The 1,012-nt window shown below is 36.9% G+C and overlaps 1 protein-coding gene across 1 annotated transcript; it reads right to left on the bottom strand.

Annotated features, from left to right (window-relative positions):
* Nucleotides 1-237: 237 nt before the first annotated feature.
* LOC120521440 (AP-4 complex subunit beta-1-like) lies at nt 238-921 on the bottom strand (the record flags this gene model as incomplete). Its single annotated transcript, XM_039743039.1, has 2 exons — nt 238-510; nt 714-921. Coding segments are annotated over 2 exons (481 nt in total), but the record flags the coding sequence as incomplete, so codon positions are not given.
* Between the last annotated feature and the right edge of the window lie 91 nt (nt 922-1,012).

Raw genomic sequence — 1,012 nt, 5'->3', positions numbered from 1 at the left:
TTAAATGGTTCACCACAAAAAAACAAAAATGACTGAAAAACACTATTCCTGGTAAGTTCCTTTAAGGCCCTTATATTTTTGTCTGGTTCTTATAAACCACCAAAGAAAAAAACAGAGACATTACCAAAAAAACGTTCATGGGAACAATAAGATGTGAACCACATGGCTGTAACCGGATTCAAATTATAACTTTATACAGAACAATACAGCTGCTTGAGAAATCAAGAATAGGAATACCTGGTTGTACTTCTTCTTGCCTTTCTGTACTCAAAGACATTGTCCCTCTGGCAGAATTAATAGCTTCCCATTGATTTTTTCCATAGATTGGGACAAGCGAGTTAAAGTCTGATGCCCAGTTATTAATTGGCTCCTGCTGCTGGCTCACTATTCCTCCCAAAAAAGGATCTGATTTAATACTTCCAAGCACTTTACGAGTCTCATCTGCACCACACTGCAGAAGACGGTAATAGAAGAGACTGCGATCTCTCACTGCCATATGACTTTCTTCTTCTGCAACAAAACAAAACAAAAAAAAAAAAACAACTTTACCTACAGTTTACATTTCGGTACCTTTGTTAATGTTATTTATTTGTAAAAAGCATTATGCAAAATGTGCACATCAGTAGATTAATGTAAATTTATATAAACATTACACCTGCTATGTGATACAGGGTAATTTTGACAATGCATAATTAACAACTGAGAATCTGTACCTATGCAATAGTGTAAGAGCCGGCCAACCATATCCTGTGTCTCAGCTGGGCGAACTAGAAACAAGCGCATAGTGGCGGTCAGTAGTTCCAGCTTGACAAGAGGAGTTGCTTCTGTTTTCAGGTTGTCAATAATGTCTTCCAGCACATATGGGGCATTAGGAATCTGGTCTCCATAAACTCCTAACAACCATATTAGTGCTTGCTTTCCCTATAAAATCAGAAGACAATTTCAGAAAATTAAATTCTATTTTGCACTTCCAGAATAGGACATGGTAGAGATTTTCTCACAGAAAACTGTT

The sequence above is a fragment of the Polypterus senegalus genome, unplaced genomic scaffold, assembly GCF_016835505.1.
Source record: "Polypterus senegalus isolate Bchr_013 unplaced genomic scaffold, ASM1683550v1 scaffold_1104, whole genome shotgun sequence".
Taxonomy (NCBI): Eukaryota; Metazoa; Chordata; class Cladistia; order Polypteriformes; family Polypteridae; genus Polypterus; species Polypterus senegalus.
This window is presented reverse-complemented; position numbering and strand designations above follow the sequence as displayed.